The following is a 24,835-nucleotide window of genomic DNA, read 5'->3' on the forward strand; positions in this document are numbered from 1 at the left end:
TTCCTCTTTCCTCCCCATTCCATTTTCCTTGAGTGCTATGTCTTTTGAGATTGTAAGCCTGTGCGGCAAGGACTAGCTTCTTTTTATTGGCTGCATGTCAGCTGCTCCAAAAGCCATAGATTCATAGAGTAGGATTTGGAATGGGCCAATAAGGCCATCAGGACAGTTTGGCAGACAAGCAGCGATACTCTGCAGAGTAAACGAAATGGAATAAAATAATCACCAGGTTAACGCCGCACTACAAAACAGGCCTGCTTTAACACTCAGTCCAGCTTCACATTTGCAACCTGGAGATATCACTGGCCGACTCTGCAAGGTTGTTGTTCACACGCGCTGTCCCCTTCTTCTGCAATCTTGCTCTGGACAGGCCTACATGGCAGGACGGTTGTAAAATCATTCAGCCCTAGCCTAGCTCCGATACTGAGAGTGGACAGCGCCGAGGGGTCGAAATCATCAACTAATCAGTGAGCCGCTTCCTCCCAGCCCGTCCCCTTCCAACCCGCCGCATGGAGATGACGTTCCGCGTGGGGGTTGTTCGGCTCACGCTCAAACACGAGGCGGCGAGTTCAAGAAACGCCTCGCGGGCTGGACAGCAGGCTCCGAAGCAGGCTCTCCCGCGGCTCCGAGGGCGCCTCTGCACGTTTCCGGAGCTCTCTGGCGGCGGGCGAGATCGCGGAGCGCGCGAGTCACGTGCCCGGAAGGCGGAAGATGGCGGCGGGCGGCAGGCGGCCTGAGCACCGCGGGCCCCCCGAGCTGGTGAGGCGGCGCGGGCGGCCGGGCCTCGGGGGGCCGTCGTGCCGGACCGGCTCCGGGCGCCGCAGTACCTCTTCCCGGGCCGTTTTTCGCTGCCCGGGCCTGGCGCCCGCGCTTGTGCGGCGCCGTCCCCCCGGTCGGCCGGGGCGGCCGCGAGTCGCAGGCCGCGCGCCTGGAATGACGCCGGCGGCGCGTCTCGGGGCCGCCCGGAGGAAGCAGCACGCCGCCCTCCGTGCTCCCTGCGAGCGCGTGTGCACGGGCACGCCGCCTGCGTGGCAGCGGGGTGGGCGACGGGCCGGGCGCCGGTGAGCGCGGCCTGCTTCGTCCTTCTCCGAGGGAGAGCGCCCTGAGCCCTCGCTCTGATCGAGCGACCGTGCTCGTGTCTTTCCTGTGGCTCAGCTCCCGTTTATGTTTCTCTCCCCAGTTCTATGACGAAGTGGAAGCCCGGAAGTATGCGCACAAGTAAGGCAGTGTCTGGGCTGTGGGAAGCAGCCTGTTCTTTGATGTAACTTTGGGGGGGGGGGGTTCTTAAAGCATGCTGTGCTTTGAATCTCTCTTGTTGTGCATCACTTAAAGCTCAGTCCTTTGCTTCAACAAATTCTTTAATCTTTGGACAGTGTGGGGCATGATGGGAGCTGTGGGCCTTTTTTCTTTCTAAACTTGTGTAGAATGTGGGTACCCCTAAGCACACACAGTAGCCAATACTGTGGCTATGTGCATTAAAATTCATCTGGCTACCATAGTGTTCCATGGCCACAATTGAGGAGCAGGCACTCCAGATCCAAAAGGATCTGGACAGACTATGGAAGTGGGCAGGAGACAACAGGATGGCGTTCAGTGTGGATCAGTGCAAGGTCTTGCACTTGGGGCATAGGAACGGGTGTCATAAGTACAGGTTAGGGGACAAGTGGCTGGAGAGCAGCACTTGCGAAAGGGACCTCGGGGTGCTGGTTGACTGCAGGCTAAACATGAGTCAGCAGGGTGATGCGGTGCCCAAGAGGGCGAATGCCACCCTTGGTTGCATAGCCAGAAGCATGGCTTCTAGATCGAGAGAGGTATTACTGCCACTCTATACGACTCTGGTGAGCATACAGCTGGGAATATTGTGTTCAGTTCTGGGCCTCTCATTACAAGAGGACTATAGCAAGGTTAGAATCAGTGCAGTGAAGGGCCACTAGGATGCTGTCTGGTTCGCAGGGTAAGGCATATGAGGAGAGACTGAGAGTACTGGGTCATTTCAGCCTGGAGAAAAGGAGACTCCGAGGGGATCTGTTAGTAACATATAGGTACATGAAGGGGTGTCATGCGGAGGTGGGTTGTGACCTTTCCCCCTTGCAAATGAGGACTGGACATGTTCCAATGGAGCAAAGCTCAGGGATCCCAGGTTCCATTTAGATGCCAGGATGTACTTCCTGACAGTTTGGGACCCCGAGGGTGTGGAATGGGCTTCCACGAGAGGTGGTTGAGGCCCCATCGGTGAGGGTGTTCAAGGATAGGCTGGATGTCCACATGGTGGGCATGTCATGAGGAGAGCCGGCTGGAGCAGGGGGTCAGACTAGATGGCCCGGGAGACCCTTTCTGTCTCTCTTGTTTCTACTTAGAAGGACCACCCCAGCCCCCAACTGCTGCCAGATTTGATGCTGAGAATCAGCAGCACACCGGTGGGAATGGCAAAAAAAAAAAAAAAAAGCCATGCATTACTTTGACCCACCCCCGGTGCACACCGAAGCGAAGCAAATGCCCCCCTCCCTCTGGTTGGGGGCGTACTGGGGGCCTGCGCCAGTCCTTGACAGGGAGTGCTGATGAGGGGCATATGGCTACAGACTGCATGTTGCCATCCTTTGTTAGGAAGGTAGGTCTACACTGCATGCTGTTATGTTGGGTGTGTGATGAGGGGAATTGTGCTGGTTTGTGCAGAGGTATACTGCAGCCTGCCACAGTCCTTAACAGCTCCCTCCATTCACCCATACTTTAAGGTAAACGTAAAGATTTCCCCATTACCTTAAAGTCAACATAGAATCAGCGAGTCAGAAGGGGTCTCCCGGGCCATCTAGTCTGACCCCCTGCTCCAGCCGGCTCCGCTCACGACATGCCCGCCATGTGGACGTCCAGCCTATCCTTGAACACCTGCACCGATGGGGCCTCAGCCACCTCCTGTGGAAGCCCATTCCACACCCTCGGGGTCCCGACTGTCAGGAAGTGCTTCCTGGCATCCAAATGGAGCCTGGGGTCCCTGAGCTTCGCTCAGTTTTCTTTTTTTAGCTGCTGGAATAGGCCATTGCTTTTGTGTTGCTCATCTTAACTTTCAATGTGTCATCTTGCTGCCAGTGGATTGTTGTTTTTTTGTGTATCTTCCTCCACCTTGTCTCTTTAAGGCAGGACTAAAATGAGGTATACCCTGTGAGTTTTGATGAAAGACCCTCCCTGGACATTTGTTCACCGCCTGTTTTGGGATGCTTCTATCTTGCAGCTCTCGAATGATTGAAATTCAATCACAGATGTCTGAAAGGGCTGTAGAATTGTTGGGTCTCCCAGAGGACCATCAGTGTCTCTTGCTGGATGTTGGGTAAGCTTGCTGCACTTCAATTTAAGAGTCTTGTTTTCTCCTGTTATCCATCAATGTGGAAGTGCATTTTTTCCCTATTCTATAGGGCACTGGAAGATCACAACAGCATATTTCGATGCTCCTCAAAAAACAGTTGACTGTGTAAGCTGGGCAACTCCTTTTAGCATTCAGCTTTTAAAATCCAGTTTCAGTCTTGTCTGCCTTAGTAGGAAATGACCAATATTTCAGACAACAAGACTTGTCTTTTGATGCCAAATAGGTAAAGAGGTCATCAAAACAACATTTCATATTTCTTTATATTATTCCAAATGATTGTTGCCAATTATTTTAATGATGATGATGATAAATAGCAGAGGTCCTGCAAGGACGGACAGGCAATGAATTCCCCATTACCAGCAGCCTTTGGTCCTTTAAAAAATGCAGATGTGGGACAATTTTGCGGCTAGGTGATTTTAGGCTCTGATGGAGGTCTCCCACACTAGAGGCATTGAAGGTGCAACAGGACAACCATCTGAGAGAGGTGGTTTAACTGAGAGTCCTGTACTAAGTGGGAGGTTGAACCTTTTGGCCCTTTCCAACTCTAAGATTCTGTCTGGCCTTCCATATTTTAAAGTGCAATCATACCCTCATAACTACAGGGATAAAATGAAACTTGCTTCTTCTGCCCTGATGCTAAACATGTTTACTGGGGAATAAGTGTCATTTTATTGTGGAAAAGGATGATACATTTTAAGTTAATAAAATAGAAAGTGCAGTTATAATCATGTGCATGCCACGGCGACCCTGCATCTAAGATGCATTTAAAGCTAAGACATAGAGCTGGCAGCAGGCCTGTTTACCTCGGGGGCAGGGGGGAGCCATATTGTTCTGAGCCAAAGGGCTATGCACAGATCCCACTGGGCACTGCCAGACGCCTGCATGTGGCTCAGAGGGGCCTGAAGCACTGCCTCACTGTGTCTGCCTGTGCTCTTTCGTGGCAGCTGCGGCTCTGGCTTGAGTGGCGATTACATTTCCGAGCAGGGGCATTGCTGGGTCGGCCTGGACATCAGCTCTGCAATGCTGGGTGAGTGGATCCTGACCCGTCCGTCTGTCGGACTTGAGCCTTCTGGCCTGGGGCTGCCAAGGTCGTACGGGAATTGCATGCTCTCTCTGTCCCCTCTTTTCTGATCAGATGTTGCTGTGGAGAGAGATGTCGAGGGAGACCTGATGCTCGCAGATATGGGCCAGGGGATCCCCTTCCGGCCGGGAACATTCGATGGCTGTATCAGGTGGGAGCCTGCTGTTGGGCATAATTTAACAGGGGCTGGTTGTTGGAAGTCTGTTCTGAGAGAAGACTGGGACAGAAGTACTGGGACCCCCGGCTGGGGAACACTGGGAGTCGCAGGGCTTTTATTCTGTCCAAACATGCATAGAATTGCACCCTCAACCGCAGCTTTTTATGTACGTTTTTTTCCTGCGCTGTTTGTGCTGCTTCTGTGTTATGTATTGCTTTTATTTATTAAGCTATATGAACTTGTGTTGTTCACAAGGAAGCCCTGGATGGCGCACATAACATTAGAAACAAATGTCCGAAATGAAAATTATACATCTTCCATTAAGAAACGAATTACGTGCCAACTCTTCAGCTGCCAAGCCCAACTTGAGGCATGGCAGCCGGCTGGGACATTCTGGGAATTGTGGGGCTTTTTCTGTCTAAACGTGCCCAGGATCGCATCCGCAATATAGTGCCACATAGGATGAAATGGGGCAGAGGGATGCTATAAAGGGGATGTGTCGCGTCCTGTCTTCCTGACAAATCCACGTCCCCTCCCAGCATTTCTGCGGTGCAGTGGCTGTGCAATGCCGATAAGAAGACGCACAGTCCTCCGAAGCGGCTGCGGCAGTTCTTCTCGACCCTCTACACGGCTTTGGTGAGGGCCGTCTTTCCTCTCTGAGGCGCCTCCCTCTTTCCAAACCCCGCCTGAGAAAGGACGGCGGGTCTGAGCGGCTGTGTGGCTGCAAAGCCTCCTGCTCCACCCACTCCTCGGCAGGGGATCGGGTCGGGGGAGGGAAGAGAAGGGCAGACTGCAGAGAAGAGGGGACAGTGCTGGGCAAGACCCCCCCCCCCCACCAAGGCAGCTGTCACGCCAGGCGGCAAGTCAAGCAGGGCAGCCCCGTCTGCAGCCGCTCCAGACCCCGCACTGGGCAAGGTGCGGTGGCAGCGGTAGCTTGCCGGGTGCAGCACGGCGGTCCCTGACAGCCCTGTCCTCTTCTAGGCTCGAGGGGCCCGTGCAGTGCTGCAGCTGTACCCAGAAAACCCTCAGCAGGTGCGTCCCGTTGGGGCGGGAGGAGGTGGCCGGAGGAGGTTTCTGCTGGCCGGCGGAAGCGAGTGTGACGCACTCCTGGCCTGCCTTGGAGGCTGGATGGGCCCCTTTCTGGGTAGGCGGGCCGTCAGTTCCTTGCTGCGCCTGGACATCCCGGAGGCGGGAAGCACTCCCTGGAGCAGTCGGCCCCTTCTGGCCTCCTGCGGCGCCGGGCGAGGGCGCCGGCCCTGTGGCCTCAGCAGCCTCTCCGTGCTCGGCGCCTGCACAGGGGCGGTGGTCCAGGCAAGCGCAGCCGGCACGGCTTTCCCCGGAGGCTCTCCCAGGGGAGACGCCTGCTTGGAAATACTTGTGGGAAAGGGTTAGGAAAGGCGGTGCAGGGGGAAGCTGCACTTCGGCCCTGGCTTGCGTCCGAGTGCCACGCACCAGCCCCCTCGGGCTGTGGCTGGTTCTCCATGCCCGGCATGGCTGCGCTTTGGAGTCCCCCGATCGCCCGGGATAAAGAGGCAAAGGATCGGAGGCGAAGTGATGCAGTGGGAGGGCCTGCCGGGGGGACGGAGCCTGGCCGGGGCCCGGGCGTGTGGCTGGGGGGCGTGGGGCGAGCTGCTCGGTCTCCTCACTGCCCTCTCTTCCTCCAGCTGGAGCTCATCACCTCTCAGGCCATGAAGGCGGGCTTCACCGGTGGGGTAGTGGTGGACTATCCCAACAGCACCAGAGCCAAGAAGTGAGTCTCCTGTCAGGAGAGGCCTCGGGCTGGGCGAGGCAGGGCTTGTTCCGGGAGAGGGTGGCCCTCCGAATACCGGGGAAGCCAGTGGGCCTCGATCGGAGGTGTCGGACCTGCAGCAGCTCTGAGGGGGCTCCCCGCCGGTGCCGGGTGGGGCCAGAGAATGCGGGGAAACGGAGAAGCTGGAGACCACCCAAAGATCTGTGGTCCCAAGAGGCGGATTGGGCCCAAGGAGGGACGTGTGACTGCCGGGCGGGATGGATGTGGCCTGGGGCAGGAGGTTCAGCAGCTCTTGCCTGGGGCGCCAGGGAGCCATCCCAGTGGGCTTCTCCCGAGACACTTGCTGACCAGAATGAGGGATCCTGCAATACAGCTGGCGCCTTCCAGACATTGGGCTGTAACTCCCATCGTTCAGTGCTAGCATAGCTCATGCTGAGCAAAGACGGGATCGCTTGAGTTCTGCCCTGGGAAGATCCCAAGCCTCTGGCTCAGGCCCCCAACTGGCTGGCCCACCCAGGGCTGCCTCCCTGCCCCTTTGTCCATGCCTTTGAGCATCGACTCAAGGGCTGTGGGGGGCGGGGGGGGGGCTTCCAGCAGAGATCGTGAAGAGCTGCTGCTGAGCAATCCTGGTGGCAGCACCGGCTCTGCTTGCTGCTCAGGCAGCTCCTTGAGCCCAGCCACCTTTGGGTAGTCACGATCTGCCTCTCTTTTCCCCCAGGTTCTTCCTCTGTCTCTTTGCTGGTGCAGCTGGTGTGTTACCAAAGGCAAGCAGAGCCGTGGGGGCATCACATTCTGGGCCCTTGCACGTGTTCCCCTAGCCCAGCAGCAGGGGCCGCGGAGTGCTGCCCAAGAGCCCGCCCCGCTTCCTGCTGTGCGGCGGGAAGCAGGGATGCCGGCAGTGGTCCTGCAGGGCAGAGGTGCTGCCCTCTGTGGGCACCTCCCCGACACGCAGGCTTGTTTCTTTAAAAGCAGGACGTGGGGGTGGACAGTCAGGCTGATTTTGGCCGAGATCAAGCTGGGGAGCATTGGGAGAGATGCCCCTTCTCTGTGGCAGAGGCATGGAGCCTCAGGCCAAAATCCTGAGACGGCTGCCCATCACCAGGCGGTTCCGGTCGGCTCCGAGATGTGAACAGCTGGAGTGAGGAAGGTGTCGTCTGCAGAGGCTTGCTCTGGCAGAGCCGGGCTAGAGGCCCAGGCGGATCCGGACAGAGCCGGACATGGGCAGCCTCTCGGGACGTGGGGAGGGTGCTTTCCCCATTCCATGCGGAAAGGCGGCAATGTCCTGCCCAGCCTTCGATCCTGGCAGGACGGGCCGGCGATTACAACAGACGGCTAGCCTTGATCCCCCGCCTTGATTTCTGCCCCTCCCACTGATGCAGGGTGACTGCCCTGGAAGAGAATTTGGTCCCTGGCGGAAGAGGCTTTGCTCTTTTGTGCTCAGCCACCGCCTCGGAAAGGACTGTGTGCCGTCCGTTTTGGAAGGGGGGTCTCTAAGCGTGCTGCTCCTGCCCTGAGTGCGAGGTGGCCTGCAGCTGGTGGGCCTGCCATCGTTCTCCCCTTGCCTCTCTCTCGTGGGCGGCCGTGGCCCAGAAGGCAACGGGGTGTTGTCTGTTTGCAGGGCCTCAGCACGGAGTGTGGCGAAGAGGAGGCGACCCGGGCACAGTTCACCAGCGAGAGGTACCGAGGCCAGAGCTGTGGGAAGAGGGATGGCCGTCTTGGGTTGGCAGGTTGCCCTCCTGATGTGTTGGACTACAACTCCCATCTCCCCGCCAGTAGGGGTGATGAGAGTTGTAGTTCAACACATTTAGAAGGCCAGCAGGTGGCCAGGAAAAGAAGGCTGCGGAGAGAGCCCGCTTGTCCAGCCGGGCCCCGTGCGGCTTTTGTGGAGGGCCTCCTGCACCAGCACCAGCACTGCCCTTCCAAAGCACCGCGAGGGCAGAGCAGAAGGGTCCCTGCTGCGAGTCCGGAGAAGGCAGCAAGCCTGCTTTGGCCTGGCGCCCGGTTGGCGTCGGCATGCCGCGTTCTTCCGGGGGCAGCCGTGGGTGGATGAGTCGGGTGCCGCCGCCCTTCCGCAGCACCTCCCCGTGTGCTCTGCAGCAGGGCATGCTTGGGACTCGTGCCTCCAGTCCCAGTAACAGAAACGGCTGCAGTCCGGCTCCTGCGTCCTCTGCTCGCGGCCCTGTCTCCTCCCTCGTGGCAGCGCAGGGCAGCCCCCCTTCGCAGCTTGCGGGAGAGACGAACAGCAACAGCCAGAGGATTGCCGTCATGGCGCCTGGCAGTCTTGGGCTGCCGTGTTTTCCTGCCTCTGACACCCTCTCCATGCGATTCCAGCAAGTCCTCTGAACGCGCTTCGGCGTGTTCCCGCTGCTGCTGCTGCTGCGCTGGAAGGCGGGCCAGGCCCTTCGGCTGACGCGGGGTGCTGGGTCAGCCTGCCGTCTTCCCAGCCTCCTCCTGAGGCTTCTGCTTGAGCTCCCAGCTCAGGTGTGGGTGGAAGGCACAGTGCTGGGCTTCGAACCTCGAGGGCCACGCATGGTTTGGATCCCAGCTGTTTAGTGGGGAGCATCTCTCTGAGCTTCCCTTCAGGAGCATCTCTTGAGGCTTAGCTCCGGCTTCCGTTTTATGGGAAGGCTGGTTCATTCATTCAACCACTCAGCTTCTGCAGCTGTCGACTGGGGTGATACTGCAGAATTTTCTTCCAAGACAGGTTTGTTCTTTATGTTGGCTTTTGGAAGCCAGGTAAGAACACTGAAATCAGCCTTTAAAAACTGGCTTCTTTTCCCAGCCCAGCCCAGCCCATGCTTCCATTCCGGTTTTCTCGACGCTTCTTTAGTTGCTACGGAATGGTTTCCTGGGTGTTGTTTCTTCCAAACAAAGGCGGCAAGCTGTGGCCATGCTGTGACTGGGCTCTGCCTGGGGGGCTGCAGGATACCCCAGAACGGCACGTTCACATTTGGGCTGACTCTGGGCTAAAAACGCGCCTGCGCATTGGTGCAGTGGCGTGGCGGTGGCCCCGGTGGCGTGGCTGTGGCCCCTTGGGCCAGGTGGCCGGCACCATCTCTCCAGAGCAGGAAAGGCTATTTGGAGCATCCCAGGCCGCGCAGTACCAGCGGCTCATGTCGTGAGGCAGAGCTCACACAGGAGCTGGCGGTTAAGGCTTTAAGCCCAAAGCTATGCAGGCAATGAATAATGAAGGAGCTTGTAATGGGGGCGCTGTGCAGACATCCCCTCCTTTCTGAGAGGCTTCAAATTATGATGCACTCCACACCCGTCTCGGATGCCCCTCCCTGGCTGGATTACACAAACTTCCCTCCCTCCCTCCCTCCTTCCTCTCTATTTCCCTCGACTCCCGTTGTCCCAAGTGGCCTGCTCTCCTCCCATCTCGAGCGCTCCGGAGTATTCCCAGACTGTTTATCTTGCTCTGCCGTCACCGTAGCAGCCGGCTCACTAGCCGGTCCCCTAGTTCTGCTCTCTCTCCTTGTTACAAGGCCGTCTGTCTCTGGTCCCAGAAAAGCTTCGTCGAGGTCAGAGGGCGGGGGGCGGCGTTTGTGTGATGGGCGCCAGGTAGAAATCTTGCTCTGAGGCTAGACTCTCGCTGGGAGCTTCTTGCTTTCTCACGCGAGCCAACGGCTCCTCCAAGTCATCGGGCACGGCAGCTACTTCTGACGGACCCCGTTCCACTTCTGTTCCTCTCCAGGCTGCGGTTTAGAAGTGCAAAAGGGAAGTCGGCCAAGAAGAGCCGGGACTGGGTGCTTGAGAAGAAAGAGCGGAGACGGCGGCAAGGAAAGTGAGTTCGGGCTCTGCGCTCTCCGTGGCCAAAGGCGCTCCCTTCCCGTGGCTTTGGGTGGCCGGCCACTGCTGGCTGGGAGTCCAGCGTGGCCCAAGGGCGCCCGCTGCTGGGCAAGGCTGGGGTGTGAAGCGGCTGTTGGAACCTGAATGCTGCACGCCCGTGTTCTGCTTAAGGTCATTCCACCCTTCGCTTTCTTGTGCTTCCCCTCCAGGGAGGTGCGAGCAGACACCAAATACACGGGCCGGAAGCGACGGCCACACTTCTGAGCCCCCGTCTAGCCAGTTGGACAGTTGGAGTTCTGGTGCCCGTCCGTGCTCCCCTCCTGTTACGGGGGGCAGACACCCACTGAGGGCCTGCGCTCAAGCGGCCCCCCCCCCCGCCGGGCGAGTGGCTGCTGCCTCTTGCTTGCCTGCCCCGCAGACTCTTTCCGGCTCAGGGACCAGATGGCCACGTGGAACCTACCCAGCCTGCAAGGACAGCGTTTGGCTCCCTGCCTGTCGGAAGGCTCCTTCCCAGCACCCTCCACCATCACAGGCCCTTCGCTGCCCCCGCTGCCCCATTAAACGAGGCCTTGGACAGTTCTGCTTGCAGTGAGTGCTGGCTGAGCCTGGTCGAGGCAGGGAGGGCTGCCCTGCCCCCTCCCGGATTGCCAGCCTCGCCTTTCCAAATCAAGCCCTCGGCCCCGCAGCTTCCTCAGGTCTGGCTGCCAGTTCCCCACCTTTGGTGCCGTCCCCCCTTCCTGAAGGTCAGAGCGCCTCCCCCTGGGCTGAGCTACTGGGGGGAGGGAGGGAGGAGGCTGGTAGCTTTGGCCCCACCCGCAGCAGCCTTTTGCAGGCCCCGCACGCAGCTGCCCCGCACTCCCGGCTCTCTGCCGGGTGGCTCTGGCCTGCACGCTGAAAGCACCTCTGCCTCTGGTGCAATCTCGGGAGGCCTGCCGTGTTGAGTCAGGATGCTTCTGTTGCTGGCGGCGTTCACAACAACGCTGCCGTGCAAGCCCAGGGCACGTGCTGCTCTCCACCCAGCCCGTCCCCACGGGAGACTCGCAGCCGGCCATTACGTGCTGGCTGGTGTGCTCAGACGCTGCACCTCAGGGGCAGGAGAACCTTTCCCGCCTGGTGCCCTCCAGCTGCAGTGCCCAGGCAGCTCTCCTGCCTGCAACAGCCCTGTGTCTGCAGCACCCCAAGGCTTCCTCCGGTTTCTGTGGTTGGGTCTTCCTGCCAGACAATCCTGCTGGCTGTTCACTTTTTCTTATAAGCTTGTGGAAGGGTGCATGCAGTCTCAGCTTTCACGCCGCCTTCATTTTCTAGTTCCTGACCCTCAAATGGGTGGCCATAGCGGGAGGAAGTCTCCAGTGCCAGAGAGGTGGCGTAGTGAGAGTGATTCTGGTTCAGGAGGCGTTTGTCTCTCTCCCCGTAACTGTCAAAACCGGAGAAAGTATGCAGTAAGAAAAATACGTAATATGTAGTAGTTAAGAATTGCTTCCTGCAAACCGTAGGATGTTGAATGCCCAGTTCCACAGTCAGGAAGTAGCTGCAGTACTTGCTGCATGGTTCAATTCATGGAAGAGTCAAAATGATGCTTCACAGATAGAAATATTTTTATTCTGTCTAAAATTCCATCCATAAGAAAGCTGTTATCTACCCTGCAAAAAAGGGTTTGGCAATGGGTAGGAATGAGTTTATAACTGAACAGGGAAGCAAAGTCTGAAAAGCAGAAAGGAGGTGATGGATGGGAGGGGGTCCACATCCACCAGGGGGGGCAAGGCTCAGGGTGGGCTGCAGTGAGGCAGCTCCAGAGGCAGGCCGTCTCCAAGAAGCCGCATCCCCCGGGACTGTGCTGGCACATTGGAGATTTTCCCTTCAGAAGCGAGAGGACGACCTGCACCCCCCCCACAAAGCCCCTCCCCGCACGGCTCAGCCTCGAGCCCAACGAAGGCAGGCCTGTCTGAGTGGGAAGGGGACTGGGGCTGTAGCTGCCGCAGCAGCAGTGGCATGCGGTCAGCCCTTCGCCAGCTGACTCTGCAGGGAGGGGAGAAGACTGAGGACCAGCCGCATGACCAGTTCCGCTCCGGCCTTCTGCTCTCTGGGCGGCCACCCAGGAGGGGGAGGAGGAAGGAAGACGACGCGCCCCTCACCAGGGATGCCCTAGCGCAGGCCTGCCATGCAGTCAGTCCAGCCGGTTCCTTGAAAGGTGGGCTGCACTGCATAGCATCCCAGAGGCAGAAGGGGTTGCTTGGGCCAGGGAGGGCCTCCGCCTCCCTGCCCAGTGCGGAAGCCATTCTGAGCTCCCCAGGGAGGTGCGTCCAGTGCCTGCCGGAAGCCCCTCAGTGCCGGAGAGCCCCCCCCCCCCGCAGGGGGCACCATGTTCTGGCCACCATGACGGTTTGGAAGCTGTCCCGGAGGCTCAACCCCACGCGGCCCTCCTGCAGCGCAGGCCTCTCATTCGTGCCCGGCCTCCTCTGCCGGCAGAGCGGGTGCCGCGCCTCATCTGGGGGCTGCTAGTGCCAGCCTCCCAGGCCTCTGGGGCTCCACATACCTGGTTCCTTCCGTCTTCCCTGGGAGGATGAGTTTCCAGCCCCCTTGGCCTTCCCTGACTGGCTCCAGTTTGTCTGAATGGTTCTTAAAATGTGCTGCTCGGAGCATGTGAGATAAGGGAATGCCGTCCTCCTCTAGGTGGGAGAACACCTGCCCTCCTCTGCGAGGGGCCATTTCTGGATAAGGAAGCCCAGATGCAAAGAGCTTTCTCTCAGGAAGCAGAGCAAGGTCACAGTCTCCCCCGACCCCCGTTGCCAATGCTTCCCTTCCCGTTACTTAGTCCTGTTTGCAGGGGGTGGCCCAGGATGGCAAATTTTGGCAGGAAGGACCGGAGAACTCGCCCTTGTTTGGAGGCGTCGTGGTGCTGCCTTGCAAGATGCTGCCAGCACCATGCAAAGCTGAACATGCGGAGTTCGAGGAAGAGGCAGCCATGCCGGGGGGGCACGGGTGGGTGGGGAGGGGTGGCTTGGCGGTCACATGGGGCATGCACAGCGGTCTCCAGGCGTGGGAAGGCGAAACCCCCCCCCCATCACTGGACGCAGGTCCAGTCCCCTCTTGAAGAGGGAAGGGACACCAGTGGGAAAGCTCTGGGTTTCCATGGGGGTGCGGTCTTTGCATAGCTACAGGTGAAACCCTGCAGGGTGCAGCCCGAAGGAGAAGAGGGGCCTGCAGTCGCAGCAGCGTCTGAAAACCGGGCGGGGAGAAGCACACGGCCCGAGCTCAAGCAGGGCCATCCAGTGTGTGGCGCAACATGGGGCCATTCCGGAAGGAGCCAGGAGGGGCGCGAGCCCGGCCCGTCCATCGCTGGCCCTGCGGAGAAGGGACCGGCTGAACGGGACGAGCGAGGCGGGGCTGCCAGCCTCCCGTTCAGCACAGCTGGCACGGAACCGGCAGGCGTACGGCGCCGCGTGGCCGGTTTTGGAGGAAGCCCTTGCTGCGGGTGGGCGCCTTCTGCGGGCCCAGGCCCCAGCGGGCGCCTGCCCGCAAGAGGCCCTGGGGGAGGCAGAGCTCGAGCAGGGCCTGGGGCTGAGCCAGAGGTTGGGGGCTGAGCCGAGGCTGCTCTGGCGATTCCCTGTGTGCTGCCCCAGCACAGCGGCATCCCCAGGAGAAGCTGGGGGGCTCCAGCTGGGCCGAGGGAAGCAGGCACAGCCGCAACCACCGTGGGGGGACTTTGCCTCCCGGCCTGGGCCAGCACCGCCTGCCCCACGGTGGAAGCAAGTGGGGAGAGCAAGAGCCTTGCTGGAGCTGCTTTGGGCGTGGGGGGCAGGCAGGGGGCCCCCTCCCCAGGCTGGAGGAGGCGCCTGGGCTGCCAACCCTCGAAAGGGCCTCTTGTCCTGCACCCGGTCATGCACACCGGCTCACCCACCACATGTGGATGGTATGCGTCAACATGAACACTCATGCGTCGGGGACCGAAGTGCCACTGGGGGGCACGAGCGGGCCGGCCCGGGTGGGGAGGGTCCCGCCGGGGCAGCCTCTTTGCCTCCCGTTCCCCAGGACCAAGAGTCTGGGCTGCGGCCCCTAGCCGAAGATCCCGCCGACGGTGGAGGCGATGACGACGCCCAGCACCACGCAGCAGATGACGATCATGATCTTCTTCTGGAAGAGGAGGAAACGACAGTGGCGCCGTGTGAGCCGAAGGAGCCACGCACGCCAGGCACGAGCCGGAGGAGAGGCCAGGCCACTGCCTGCACCGCTCCCTCAGCAGCCTCCATTTCGGCAGCACACCTGCAGACACCGTTTTTCTTGGTGGATCCGTTCTTGGGCTTTGATAGATCGAGGCAGAAACCCCTTCCTTAACCAGCGTCACTCTCTCTCACTGCACCGCCTCTGGCGCTGAAGACTCCCTGCCACCCTCACCACCCACCAGAGGGTCGGGGACCTGAAGATGAGAGTGACGGCACGGAAGCGGCACCCCCACGCTTCTGCAGATCCTCAGCAGGCTTTCCGGGAAAAGCGAATAACGAGCAGAATAGTTCGGAAGAAGACCAAATAGGTGGTCGGCCCCAGGTCCAGGGCGGCAGCGCAGGGTGCCCACAGAGGTGGAGAGAATGGTGTGTGCATAGCGGGGGGGGGGGGGTTCAGCCCCAGTTCCCAGGAAGGGCTGGCCAAAGCAAGGGCCCCAGGTCCAATGCCAGGGCCTGCGCCAAGTTTAGCAGCACAGGAGTCGACTGATCATCCGAGGTGCTCCAGAGTCGGTCCCCGCAAAGCACCCCCCCAGCCCCTTCCCTTGCACGGGGCAGGGGGGCCTCAGCCCCCACACAGACGCACAGAGGGCTCACCCGCCGGGCTTTGCTCTGGTACTTGACGGCCTTTTTGGTGTCCGAAACGGCTCTCTCTACATAGTCCACGGCATGTTCCACGTTATATTCGATGCGATCGATCATCTCGCCCTGCGCAGTGGGGGACGCACAGAGACCGGCTCACTGCCGCGCGGCGGGTGGTGCTCTGCAGGACCCGCTCGCCTGGAGAGGGGTGGCTCCTGGCTCCCTTCCACGCCATCCTGTGCTGGACCTGCTGCCGGGGGTGGGGGTGGGGGGAATAGCATGGATTGACACCCCTCCAGTTCCTCACAGAGTGGAGCTGGACTGGGGGATGCGAGCTCTGAAGGGGCAGGGCCCTTTATTCCCCCCCCCCCAACCCAGCGATGCACATCCCTAGAAGGCTGCCTCATCTGCTGTCCCGATTTCACAGAAGACCCATTTCACCGAAGGAAAAGGGAAGGGCCAGCCAGGTGCTACATGACAGAGGAACATCCAAACTCTGCATTCCGGGCAGCCAGAGAAAGGAATTCCAGGCTTTCCCTGGGTTGAGTGCCCAAGGCTGCAAGGAAGCAGAAAGGGGCAATTCCGGCAGGAAAGGGCGGGGCGGGGGGGGCGGACGTCACCACAACATACCAAGCAAGCAAGCAGGAAAAGCACCATTCCATAAAAGCCGCCCAGCAGTGCCGAGGGCACAGGTGCTCCAGCACCTGACCGGAGGGACCCGAGTGAAACGGACATGCAGGGTGAGGTGCCCCCCCCCCCCCCCCCCCTGTTCAAGGCGCGCCCTCCGCCCCCCCGGGGGGGGGCGGCCCCCCCCCCCCCCCCCCCCGCTTGCTAGAGCTGCCCCGCATGATGCGCCTTCACTGCACAGGGCCGGCAAGCGGCTGGTGCAGGATTCTGGGCACAGTGCCTGGGCTGCGGTGGCACGCAGGGGCCGGGCCCCGGCTCTGTCCTTCCCGAGCCGGAGGACTCCTTTGGAGCCGGGGCTGGCGCCCACCTGCCCCCAGGCTCCCTCCCGCCGCTCGCTGGCCATGGATCCTGAGCCCCCGAGTGCAGCAGGCTGGCCAGCTCCGCAGAAGCCTGCGGGGAGGTTCAGGATGCCGCCCAGCAGGGGGGCCGCCGGGGCCCAGTCCGCCGGACGCCTCCAGGAACCGAGAAGGGCCCAAGCCCTCCAGGAGGCTGTCCTGGCCGGGACAGTGATGCCGCGCTCATTCACAGACCCCACTAGAGCTGAAGCGGGGCTTGGGGAGGCAGCCGAGTCCCTGGCCCTGTGCCCAGGGCTGCTCCCGCGGCTCGGCCTGGGGCAGGCCTGCTCTCCGCACGGGGCCAGCCGGCCGGGACCGTCAGAGGATCCGCCCCACCCCAGGCCCCGCAGCCCCCCACTGCCCAGCAACATGGTGGCGGCCATGCAGGGAGGGGGCGGCCATGCACCAGGACACAGCACGGCCGCGGCGCCGAACAGCGGGCTTTACCTGCCAGGGCTGAGTGCCCCCTCCACGCGGGACGGACCGCAGCATGGGGGACAGAACGGGGGGTCAGAAGGCTCTGTGGGGGTCGGCCCACATCCACCCCCCAGGGCACCAAAGCTGGAGCCCGCAGGGGGTTGCGAGGGGAGCCGGATGTGGGGTCGCCAGGCGCCACGAAGGGGGTCCAGGCTGTCCCGGTTGCCTGTGCCGCACCCGGTGCCCACTCAGCAGGAGCCTCCGCCCTCCACCGGGGCAGCCGCCACTTTGCCTGGTGAGGTGCTTTGGGGGGGGGGGGGGATCATCAGGAATTATGCCCCAGGGACACTGGAGGTGGCTCCAGCGACCAGCTGATGACCAACCCCTGAGTTGGTGGCCCCATGGGAGATGGGCCATCGCCCCACGGCTGGCTGCCAGGGAGCAGAGGGCTCGTGGCCGCTCCTGGGGATCCGTGCCGCCTTGGCCTGAGAGGGTCTGCGCCTCGCCGAGGCCGGGTCAGCACGGTGGTCTCGCTGGCTGCGGACTGGGCTGCCCTCCGGCTGCCCTCCCCGGCTTCGCCCCATCGTGTTGCTTTTAGGCGGAGTGCCTCGTGCCCCCACCCGGGTGCGCTGCCCTTTTCATCGGCTTGGGTCTGTTGTGAGCGGAATCCAGTGCCTGGTCCAGGAGCGGCGGGGCCAGGGAAATCCCAAGCGCGAGTCTGGCCAGGCAGCCGGGGGGGGGAGCCCCAGGAGGTTTTCCATCCCAGGGCCCAGTCTGGGCCGTGGGCCAGCTCCTTGGCATCTCAAGACTGCTGGGCCCCAGAGCCAGTAGAAACCTCACTGGCTATCCTTGGGGGGGGGGGGGCTAGCAGGGCAGGTGGGCAAGAGTGGGAGACTGGCAGGTGAGTGGCTAAGGAAGCACGGCCGGCCGCCGACAGCCAGAGGGGCAGCGCGCGAGAGGCAGAGGCCCCGGGCAGAGGAGCAACGCGTGCCTGCTGCCCCACACGCTTTGCTCCCCCAGCTGCTCGCAGCGTGGAGGGGGTGAGGGTCGGCCGTCAGGGAGGGCGGCACGGCTGGCCTCTCAGGGGACGCTCCACGGACCGCGGCCCACCCGAGGCCGGTCTGATCCAGCAGCCACCACTGCCATGGGCTCTGGGCCTTGGCAACCAGAGGCCCCCGCCCATCATCCTGGAGAACCAGCCCGGCCCGCCCCGCCCCGCCCTGCCCGGGGGCGTCCGTAGCTCCCCGGAGCACGCCAGGGCTGGGCCCACCTCGAGGGCCGTGCTCGCCCCCGCCCCCCGCGGCCGCCCGGGCAGGGGGGCCCAGCGGCTCTCACCTGGCTCTCCACCAGCGTGGCCATGTCCACGAACATGTTGTGCAGCTCGCGGATGCTGCTCTCCAGCTTGAGGATCTCGCTGTGCCGGGTCTCGATCTCGTGCAGCGCCTGCCTGCTGACGCTGGAATCCACGACGATCTGGCGAAAGGCGGCCCCGGTGAGGAAGGCACTGCAGGAGGGAACTCCGCCCTGGGCAGAGCCGCTCTGGGGGCTCCCCCACTTCTGCGTGGGGCAATCCTGCACTGGCACAGACGCTCACCTGTCTGAGAAGGGCGGCTTCTATAGCATCCCTGTTCAGAGATCACGTTTCTGGCCCCTTTGCGTTTGAAGTGAAGGACGTGAGCAATGAGCAGTGCCAGGGGAGGTCGGAGGAGTCTGCGGGACGCGGGGCAGGGCAGGGCTGCTTTTCATGCCAGCTGAGCGACCCAGAAGTGGCCCTGCTGTGGTGGGACGAGGCGGCTCCCCCCCATGCCGTCTCCCCAGCCCACCCACCACGCCCAGAGGTCCTCCACTGCCCCCTTCAAGCCGGAGGGGGATTGTAAAACTGCGAGGTGTGGGGGAGCATTTACCCCAGAGGAGAAGATGGCAGGGTTCCCGCTCTCCAGCATGTCCTCCAGCTCCTCGCTGGTCGTGGCTCTACCAGCTGCAACAAACCGGAGGGTCAGTCCGAGGCCACAGGATGAGCCTCTTGGCGGGGCTGCCGTGGCGAGGGGGCTGCGCTTGCCCCACAGAACCGTCTCGCCCCATGGGAAGCCCGGGGCCCATCTGCCCACACGCCCTGCGCGGACCCAGCTGCCACACATTCCAGCCACGAGCGGCCCAAGGCGGCCCACGGCTCGGCCTGACAGCTTGCTGAGCAACCTCAGAAAACCAACTGTTCTGTTTGGCAGGATCGGGCGACACGCGAAAAGCCACGTGGTGTGGAATAGCTGATGCAGGATCCAATTTCGGGCTTCGTTAAAAAAAAAAAAAAAGGGAGCAAGCAAGGAGCTAGGCCTCATGACTTGAGACACTCTGGGGGACCAGTGACTGCTGAGATGGACTGGCCAGCGATGAGTGGCTCAGCCTTAGAAGGCCCTCGCAGTGAAATTGCAAAAGCCCGCACACTGCACCGACGGAGCTCATTTGAGCACGAGATTCAGTGCAGTTCCGAAAGGGGAACTGGAATGAAGCAACCGGAATGACTACATGATTTCATATTCAGCAGCATGCAGCTGCTGGTCCCGGCAGAGGTAGCACGGTTATTATGGTACTGTTCAAATACATTTATCAGTACTATATTGTTTGTATTGTTTTAGAATTGTGTAACTACAAGTTTTGTTTTTGTTCAAATGCAATTCACTAAAATTGAGGAGAGCGAGAGCCTTTGAATGTGCATGGCTTAGGCAGGCAGCTGGCCTCAGTTTTTAGTGCTGTGGGCCTGCAGGCCAGCCTGCCGCAGTTCAGCACCTCCAGCTGTGCTGGAACAGCTGTTCCCAGCATCCCCCAGCCAGGAGAGTCAAGGCAGCGGGGCCCAGGATGCATCTCAGGATCCGGCCGGGCATGGCTGGGGACGCTGGGCACGCGGGAGCATGCCGCCGAAAGGGAGGCCTGCGCGGCTTCCGGGGGGCAAGAGTTGCTCCGAGGATGCAGCCCATCCCTCTGCGGGCGGGAACGGAAGACACTCACTGATCTCCAGCTGCCGCTGGATTCGCCCCTTGCAGCGCTCCCGGTAGTCCGACTGCGTGGCGTTGTACTCCGACATCACCTCGACAAACTTCCGAGACAGGGTGGAATGCTGGCGAGAGAAGGGGGCACTGCTGGCGAGGCCTGCTTCGCCCTGTGGCCCTGTGGCGGCCTGCCTGTCCGCCCCTTGGCCCCGGCCCCGGCGGGGTTGCGTCTAGACCGGGCCTGGAGCCCGTCTCGCTGCTCATTTCCGGCACCTGCCTGGGGGCCCTCCTGTGCCTTCCCACGCACCCGAGTCTTGCTGGGGCAACATGCTCCGGAGAGAAAACGGGTGCTCCAGGCCACAGCCCGCTGCACGGCTGTTCGCGCAGGGCCAGCCAGCATGGGCTGAGGCGGCTGTGGAATGACCTCTGGCACGGGGGGCCAGCAGCCCCCTGCCCGGAACAGCCTCCCCCCCCCCCCGGCAGAGCCCGTCCTCCTCCTGCGGGGGCTTCTGGGAGGCACTGTGCTGACACGCCGGTCCAGGCACTATGGACTCCTGCGCCCAGCATCCCTGGCCAGGGGCCCTGCTCTGTGGGGCTCCTGGCAGCAAAGCCCCAGATGCCCAGAGGCTGAGCTTCTGCCTGCCCTGGTGCTACAGGGACCCGCCAGGACTTCCCGAAGAGCCTGAAAGCTGGAAGGAGCCGCCCTCCCCCCGTCCCCCAGTGCTGGGTTTGGTACATGCCTCCCAGGCTGTTGTGCACCCATCATGGGCACTGGCTTTCCTGGGCATCGGGCCCATCTGCCCCGCCTCAGGGAGCCTGGAGGAGGAGGAAATGCTCCTGGGTGGCCATGAGCCGTGGCTCCAGAAGGAGGGCCCGGAGGGGAGGGGAGGACCAGAGGGGCGGTTTGCTCTCTTCTGCCCTTTGGAGAGGCGGAGAAGATGGAGCAGCCTCAGCCGCCCCTCCCCGGAAGCAGCCGAGTTGGCTCGTCCAGGGGGGACCAGGAGGGCCAGGGCAAGAGCTTCCTTGCTGGCTCCACGGCCAGCCAATTTCCCCCTGGCACTGACACTCTCCCCCCACCCAGAGACAGCTGCGCTCACCATGCGCAACTTTGCAGAGCACCTTGTGTGTCCACCCAAGAAATCCTGAGACCCGTGCAGACTCCGAGCTCTCCCACCTGCTCCGTCTTGCATCGCAGGGATGCAGGGAGCACCAAGCTAGCTGCCAGCACTGGGCTGGCCTGGGAAAGCCAGGGCCGCAGCTCCCGTTCGGGCATGTGGCCGGGCTGCTCCCGGCCCAGGAGAAGGCATCTGGTGCAGGCTCAGCAGCCAGGGGACGCCTGGCCTGGTCTCAGTGGAGCAGCCAGAGACGGCACTGCAGCCATGTCGGGAAGAGCTTTGGAAATGCTGGTGCGGCAGATTCGGCCAAGGGCAACAGGGCTCTGCCAACAGAGCTGCTTTGCTAGCGCTGGAGGGCACTGTGGAAGAGGGAGGGCGGCTTTCGGGGCAGCTGGCCAGCGCATCAGGCAGAGGGGGGTGGCTCCGGCCCCAAGGCACGTGCTCTGCACCGCCTCAGGATGGGTGGCTTCTTCAGCTGCTCAGAGAGGACTGACCTGGGTCTTCCGTATTCGCAAGTCCGCTGATGACCTGTTCAGCCCTTCTTCGTGCTCAATGCTCTGCTCAAAGCCTACGAAGAAGCCAGAGAACCGAATCTATTTTTGGAGAAGGAAGCGAAGTTGGGGAGGGGAGCCGAGCAACCAGTGGGGCTTGTGTGCCTGCTCTCTCCTGCCTTCATTGCCTGCCAAACGCCCATTTCAGAGGAGGCTAAAAATAGCTCTCCAGGAGGCAAACGGCATGTTTTAAGAAGGGCTTTTTCTATTAATGTCTGAACAGGCAGCACCAGACCTGGTGAGTGATCACCCGAGGCAGCGAGTCTGCAGGCTGCTGCGCTTGACTGAAATTTGGCAGCAGTGGAGATCTGGACTGATAAAAGATGAATTCCAGAAGCAAAGAAGATGCCTTTTAAAATATGCACGAAGCGAATATCCATGCATATGTGCAGAACGTCTCCCTGAGTTCAGCCAGCTGCAAGAGAGAAGCTGGCTGGATTTCGACGGGTCGGAGGACAGCTCAAGCACAGATTTTTGTCATGAGGGCTAGAAACCTTAAAAGCAGGTAGATTCCTGTGATATTGGATTCCTTCCTTTTAACTCACGGACCGATGGCAGAGGCGCACAATGCACATGGGGTCCCTCCACCCTGTCCCCCTTTCTCTGTAAATCTGACAGGCTGGGAGGGCTCAGAGAAAGGGGTGGCGCTCCGCTCTGTGAGCTCTGCGTGAACGCACAGATCGTCGCTCAGCTCTCCAGGCAGCAGCGGCGGTCACTGTGCCTCGTTGCCCTTAAGAAGCCGAAGCGAGCTTGCGAGGGGAGGATGGCCATAGCGGGGGGGGGGGGGGGGAAGGGGGCGAGGGTGGAAAAAGTTTACACACACAACTGCGAACCTGTGCGGAACCCAGGCAAACAGCAGCGCCGGGAGGGCAAAGAGGTCTGTTGAGCGCTGAATGGCCCAACAGAGCAAGCCACAGAATCCCAGACCCGGAAGGGGCCAGGGGGCCGTGGGGGCCAGGCCCCCGCTCAGGGCAGGACTTCCCGTGTGGCTGCCCTGTCCTGGATGTTGGGCTGAAACCCAGCGAGCCCCACGCACCCTTCAGCTTGGAGCGGACTTTGTGAGCCGTCTTCTTGATGTCCGCCATCAGTTCCTCCAGCTCCGCCTTGGTTCCTGGAAGGGAGAAGCGCCAGCAGAGAGACAAAGGCCGAGGGCTCCATGCCCGCAGCGTCCCCCCTGCTCTGGCATCTTTGCCAAAGACACCTGGACGGAAACGTGCTTTATTTTCTGCCCCTGGATGGTGCGGCTCCCGGGCTGGGCTGAGGCCGGAATCAGAGGGAGGCGGGCAGCACAGACCGGGAGGAGGAGAGCCGTGATCGCGCTGGCCACCTCAGAGAATGCGCGGCCGCAGGGCGGAGGAGGAGCGAGGCACTGCCCGCCCCTCCCCCTGCAGCACCGGCAGCCAGTGGCCAGAGGGCCTGCTTGGAGGAGGACTGCTCTGCAGCCGAGAGAGGAGCCAGCCTTGCCCCCTTGGGCAGCGGCTGCCACTGGGAAGGCCTTTCCCCGCACCCCCACCGAACGTGCCTCTGTTGCCAGGTGTACCGAAAGAAGGGCCTTCCTGGAAGGTCTCCAGACCCAGGCAGCCCTGAGCAGCGGGCCCTCCAAATCTGGCCCCCCAACCGGCTTCAGCAAACGCCACTGCACTTCCAGCAGGAAGGGAAGGAGCCCAGGCGCCCTCCACGCCTTTCCCCCAGCACACTTCCCCGCTCCAGCCCTCACCAGAGTTAAGAGAGACGCGAGGGGGGCATGGCAGGGAACGCCGCAGCGGAGTCCGCGATTCTGTGGCTCTGGGTTGCAGACGCCGCTGTGGAACAGCTTCTGCCGAGTGGCATTAACGCCATGGGCTGGTGGCCTGCTTTTTTTACTTGGAAAAGAGACTTGCACCTTCACGCAAATGTGGGCATTTTCAAAAGCATGCATTTCCAAATAGACATAAAATCTGTGGACATGCCTTGAAAAAATCCTACTCTGTCAACAAGGGGATGATTTAACTAAAGACAGCCGACAACCTGCAAAACGCAGACGGGCAAGACTGAACGGGGCCCACGCATCCCTCCAGACGGTGGCTGCACTCACGCTCGCCGGGATTGGGGGCCGCCAGGATGGCGCTGTGCTTCCGCTTCACCTCCTCCACGTTCTCGGAGATCTTGTCTATGAGTCCCCGAACCTCTTCCACCTGCAGGGCAGAGCAGCCAATGGAAAGGGCCGGGGTGGAAGCCCAGGAGAGGCACCGCCAGACCTCTTTGGACTAGCGTGCCCCTCGGTGGGCTGCAGAAACTCCATCCATTGTCCGCCCATTATTTGTGGACAAAGGTTCCCCACCCTCGTTGTGATTCTAAGCCCTGAGCAGAATTCAGGACGCTCAAACATGTGTCTGCCCAGGAGAACATCCCGTGGGATTCAGTGGCTGTGATCATTTGGTGAGCCATTCGAAAGGGAAAGGGGGCCACAGAAGGGTGGGATATCTTCAAAGAAGAAATGTTGGAGGCACTACTACAAACAGCTCCAAGGGAGAAAAAGAGCGGAAGCCCCTGCGGCTTCACAAGCAGCTAAGAGATTATCTGGAAACAGATGGACATGCGTAAGAGGTGGAAGGAAGGCCAGGCTGCAAAGGAAGAATACAAGCAAGTAATAAGGAACCGCAGAGACGGTATCAGGACGGCTGAAGTGATGAAAGAGCGGAGGCTAGAAGGGGAGCTAAAAACAACAGAAGAGCCTTCTGAAAAGATGTCCAAAGTGAAAGGGAGATGATAGACAAGGGAGTTCAGCTGCTCACCATGGAGGAGCAAAATGACAAACTAAAGGCAGAAGTGCTCAATGCCTGCTTTAGCTCAGTCTTCTTCCAAAAGAAGACCTACAACCCTCCTGACAAAGTTGTAGCACAAGCTGAAGGGGCAGGATGGCAGACCAGGATGGAAGACCAGGACCTTCCAATTGGGTTAAATGAATTAAAAACTCCAGGCCCTGATAAACTTTATCCTAGAGTCATAAAAGAGCTACCAGAACAACTCCCAGAACCACTCAAGGATGATAATCTTTGAGAATTCATGGAAGACAGAGGAAGTGCCAGATTACTGGAGAACGGCTAATGATGTCCCCACGTAGAAGAAAGGAAAACAAAAGAGGAACTTGGGAACTATAGACCAGTTAGGCTGACATCCATCTCTGGAAAAAATCTGCTCCATGCCGGAGTGGTGGGTCTGAGCGGAGCTACTGGGCAGCTTCCCTGAATACATCAGGGCTTCTCCTCCCCTTCCAAGGCTCAGAGGAACGCCTTCTGAGCCAAACGGGCTCGCTGCTTCTCTACCGTATTTGCCAGGATTCCCTCACCTCTTAGCCATGGAAGCCACAAGTCCATCAGCCGCTCCGCTGGCAGACAAGGTGCCGGCAGGTGGCGAGCGGTGGGCAAGACCTTCCTGTCCATCCAGCATCCCACCTGGCTGCTCTCCAGTGCATCTCGACATGCCCCCACCTCACCTGCTCGAAAAACTCGTCCATGAAGTGGTCCCGGTCGACCCCGAGAGCAACTTCGTCGTCGTCATCGCTGTCCTTGGCCTGCAAGACAAGCACCCCCACCAGAAAAAGCCCTTTCGGATAAACAAGCAGCAGTGTTCACCCTTTGGAGCTTTCAACAACGCGCGGGTGGGACACTTGCGATTCCTCAGTCACAGTTCCTTAGACTGCTCTGCCATCCTCCAGCATCAGTTTGGGTTTTAGGAGCACTTTCCTGTTATTTTTTAGTTGTAATAAGAGAAAAATACAGTACTATTTCTGAAATCAAACGAAACGTGATTTTCCTTGTCGTATAATTAAGATA

General features: G+C 60.6%; 2 protein-coding genes across 5 annotated transcripts; one reads left to right on the forward strand and one right to left on the reverse strand.

Moving 5' to 3' along the window:
- The first annotated feature begins 688 nt into the window (after nt 1-688).
- Nucleotides 689-10,711, forward strand: BUD23 (BUD23 rRNA methyltransferase and ribosome maturation factor). 2 transcript variants are annotated; one of them, XM_044456138.1, is made up of 12 exons: nt 689-756; nt 1,178-1,215; nt 3,224-3,319; nt 4,300-4,382; nt 4,491-4,587; nt 5,133-5,229; nt 5,575-5,625; nt 6,258-6,343; nt 7,062-7,107; nt 7,962-8,020; nt 10,038-10,127; nt 10,342-10,711. In XM_044456138.1, the coding sequence occupies exons 1-12, from the start codon at nt 709-711 to the stop codon at nt 10,394-10,396; spliced, it is 846 nt and encodes a 281-aa protein (XP_044312073.1). In that variant the 5' UTR covers nt 689-708; the 3' UTR covers nt 10,397-10,711. The 2 variants fall into 2 exon arrangements, with proteins under 2 accessions (XP_044312073.1, XP_044312074.1); XM_044456139.1 differs by lacking the exons at nt 7,962-8,020; nt 10,038-10,127; nt 10,342-10,711 and adding an exon at nt 7,316-7,947 and having other exon boundaries at nt 699-756.
- A 3,423-nt stretch (nt 10,712-14,134) lies between these two features.
- On the reverse strand, nt 14,135-24,818 carry STX1A (syntaxin 1A). Of its 3 annotated transcripts, XM_044456142.1 has the most exons (9): nt 24,496-24,629; nt 23,095-23,194; nt 22,057-22,131; nt 20,964-21,037; nt 19,374-19,482; nt 18,275-18,348; nt 17,706-17,843; nt 14,947-15,057; nt 14,135-14,263 (listed from the first exon to the last, which is right to left on the reverse strand). In XM_044456142.1, the coding sequence occupies exons 1-9, from the start codon at nt 24,514-24,516 to the stop codon at nt 14,186-14,188; spliced, it is 780 nt and encodes a 259-aa protein (XP_044312077.1). In that variant the 5' UTR covers nt 24,517-24,629; the 3' UTR covers nt 14,135-14,185. The 3 variants fall into 3 exon arrangements, with proteins under 3 accessions (XP_044312077.1, XP_044312076.1, XP_044312075.1); XM_044456141.1 differs by having other exon boundaries at nt 14,171-15,178; nt 24,496-24,818; XM_044456140.1 differs by having other exon boundaries at nt 14,171-15,181; nt 24,496-24,817.
- Nucleotides 24,819-24,835: the final 17 nt, after the last annotated feature.

Source organism: Varanus komodoensis, unplaced genomic scaffold (genome assembly GCF_004798865.1).
Source record: "Varanus komodoensis strain SLA01 unplaced genomic scaffold, ASM479886v1 scaffold81, whole genome shotgun sequence".
NCBI classification, from domain to species: domain Eukaryota; kingdom Metazoa; phylum Chordata; class Lepidosauria; order Squamata; family Varanidae; genus Varanus; species Varanus komodoensis.

Bases quoted from the DNA above. Each gene is read 5' to 3' on its own strand.
- STX1A (XM_044456142.1), bottom strand. From the start codon at position 24,516: ATGGACGAGTTTTTCGAGCAG. The intron at 18,349-19,373 runs GTGAGTGTCTTC...GGTTTGTTGCAG, and splicing joins CCAGCGGCAGCTGGAGATCA to CTGGTAGAGCCACGACCAGC. The intron at 14,264-14,946 runs GTGAGCCCTCTG...CTCCTCTTCCAG, and splicing joins ACCAGAGCAAAGCCCGGCGG to AAGAAGATCATGATCGTCAT.
- BUD23 (XM_044456138.1), top strand. From the start codon at position 709: ATGGCGGCGGGCGGCAGGCGGCCTGAGCACCGCGGGCCCCCCGAGCTG. The intron at 4,588-5,132 runs GTGGGAGCCTGC...GTCCCCTCCCAG, and splicing joins ACATTCGATGGCTGTATCAG to CATTTCTGCGGTGCAGTGGC. The intron at 8,021-10,037 runs GTACCGAGGCCA...GTTCCTCTCCAG, and splicing joins GCACAGTTCACCAGCGAGAG to GCTGCGGTTTAGAAGTGCAA.